Source organism: Buceros rhinoceros, unplaced genomic scaffold, assembly GCF_000710305.1.
Source record: "Buceros rhinoceros silvestris isolate BGI_N320 unplaced genomic scaffold, ASM71030v1 scaffold21492, whole genome shotgun sequence".
Lineage (NCBI taxonomy): Eukaryota > Metazoa > Chordata > Aves > Bucerotiformes > Bucerotidae > Buceros > Buceros rhinoceros.
The window spans coordinates 9,701-11,054 of NW_010398599.1; the positions used below are offsets into that span (position 1 = coordinate 9,701).

Consider the following 1,354-nt stretch of genomic DNA (forward strand, 5'->3'; position numbering starts at 1 on the left):
CGCAGCATGGCAGCAGGGCCCGGGGGATGCGGTGCCGGCCCCCCTCCTGCCCGCACAGCCTCCAGCTCACCCAGCGAGGAGCCCCGCGTCCCAGCGTGCGGTGCTGCCCAACAGCCAGCTCCTGTCCCAGGGGCCCTGCACCGCAGTGAACATGCCCTGCGTCTGACGGAGGGATGGGTGCACCCTCAGCATGAGCACTGGCACAGTGGGAAGCATCTCTTCTTGTCTCCAGCTCTCCCTCTCACGATGCTCTGCAGAGTGCAGCTCCTACTGAATTCCCATCTAGTTCTTGCCGAACACAGGGACAGCCCAGCTCCTTTGCCCTAGGTGTTAACCTCCCTAGCCAGGCAAAGCCAACACTGCGAGCCCCAGACGGCTGCAGAGGAGACAGGATGGCTTCCCTAAGCACCAGGCATCCTCCAGGGAAGACCCAGCAAAGCAAATTCTTCCCACGGATGGAAAAAGCCTTTGAAGGGACTTGTTACAGGGAAGCCCTGATGCACTGAGGGAGCCTGGGCTCTGTGTCCACCCCTGCAGGGCAGGAGAGGGCTGAGCCCTGCAGAAACAGCCGTTTAAACACACTTCTCTCACGGACATCCGACGCAGTGTTGTGGTTTCTGAGCAGAAGCCAGGCACCTAGTCAAGCTGCTTTGCTAAAGCCAACCTTGGTTTGCTGCAAAACCGCCAAACAAAGCATGTCCCTGCGGCAGCAAACGATACCCCAGCACCTTTAGAGAGGGGGTGCCACAGCCTCCAAACTGAGCAGGCTCAAGGAGCCCCTGATGGAGAAGCGCCCCACTCAGAGCCCGGGGCTCTGGCTGCAGCGCCTTGCCCGTACCCCTCGCCCCACCAGCCCGCCAGTGCCAGGACAGGTGCCTGTGACACATGGGACATGCTTTCCGGGCTACTGGTGGTGGCAGAGCTGTGTGCAGGACAGCAGAGTGCCCAGGCAGGTGTGGGCTTGGTGGGCCATCACACACTGATTCCAGAGCTGGGAAGTCATGAAGATGGCAGAGGTGATGTGAGCCCAAGCTCAGATACCCTGGCAGGAGCACAGCTCAGGGAAACTCACCTCACAGCTCCATGGGACCACCTGGTCCCCATCTCACTTACCAGGGTTGACCTGGGCTCTTGCAGCCCGCGGGACGTGCAGCAGCAGCAGCAGCAGCAGCAGGGCTGGTCCGGGGGTGGCCGGCATGTCGGCAGTCCTGTGGAGAACAGAGCCAGGACTCGTCGTGCCGAGGCAGCTGAGCCACGAGGAAATGCCAGCCCTGCTTAGGGTGACCAGCCGAGGACAGGAGACCCTGGGTACCCCGCTGCGGGAGCCCCTCAGCCTTGGAGGAGGAGCAGAGCC

General features: G+C 62.3%; 1 protein-coding gene across 1 annotated transcript in view; it reads right to left on the reverse strand.

Moving 5' to 3' along the window:
- The window catches only part of LOC104489050 (discoidin domain-containing receptor 2-like), a 9,204-nt gene extending 8,006 nt beyond the window's left edge, over positions 1–1,198 (reverse strand). Inside the window, 1 exon segment of the mRNA XM_010131165.1 lies at positions 1,114–1,198. Within this exon segment, the coding sequence (XP_010129467.1) occupies positions 1,114–1,198 (85 nt within the window).
- Positions 1,199–1,354: the final 156 nt, after the last annotated feature.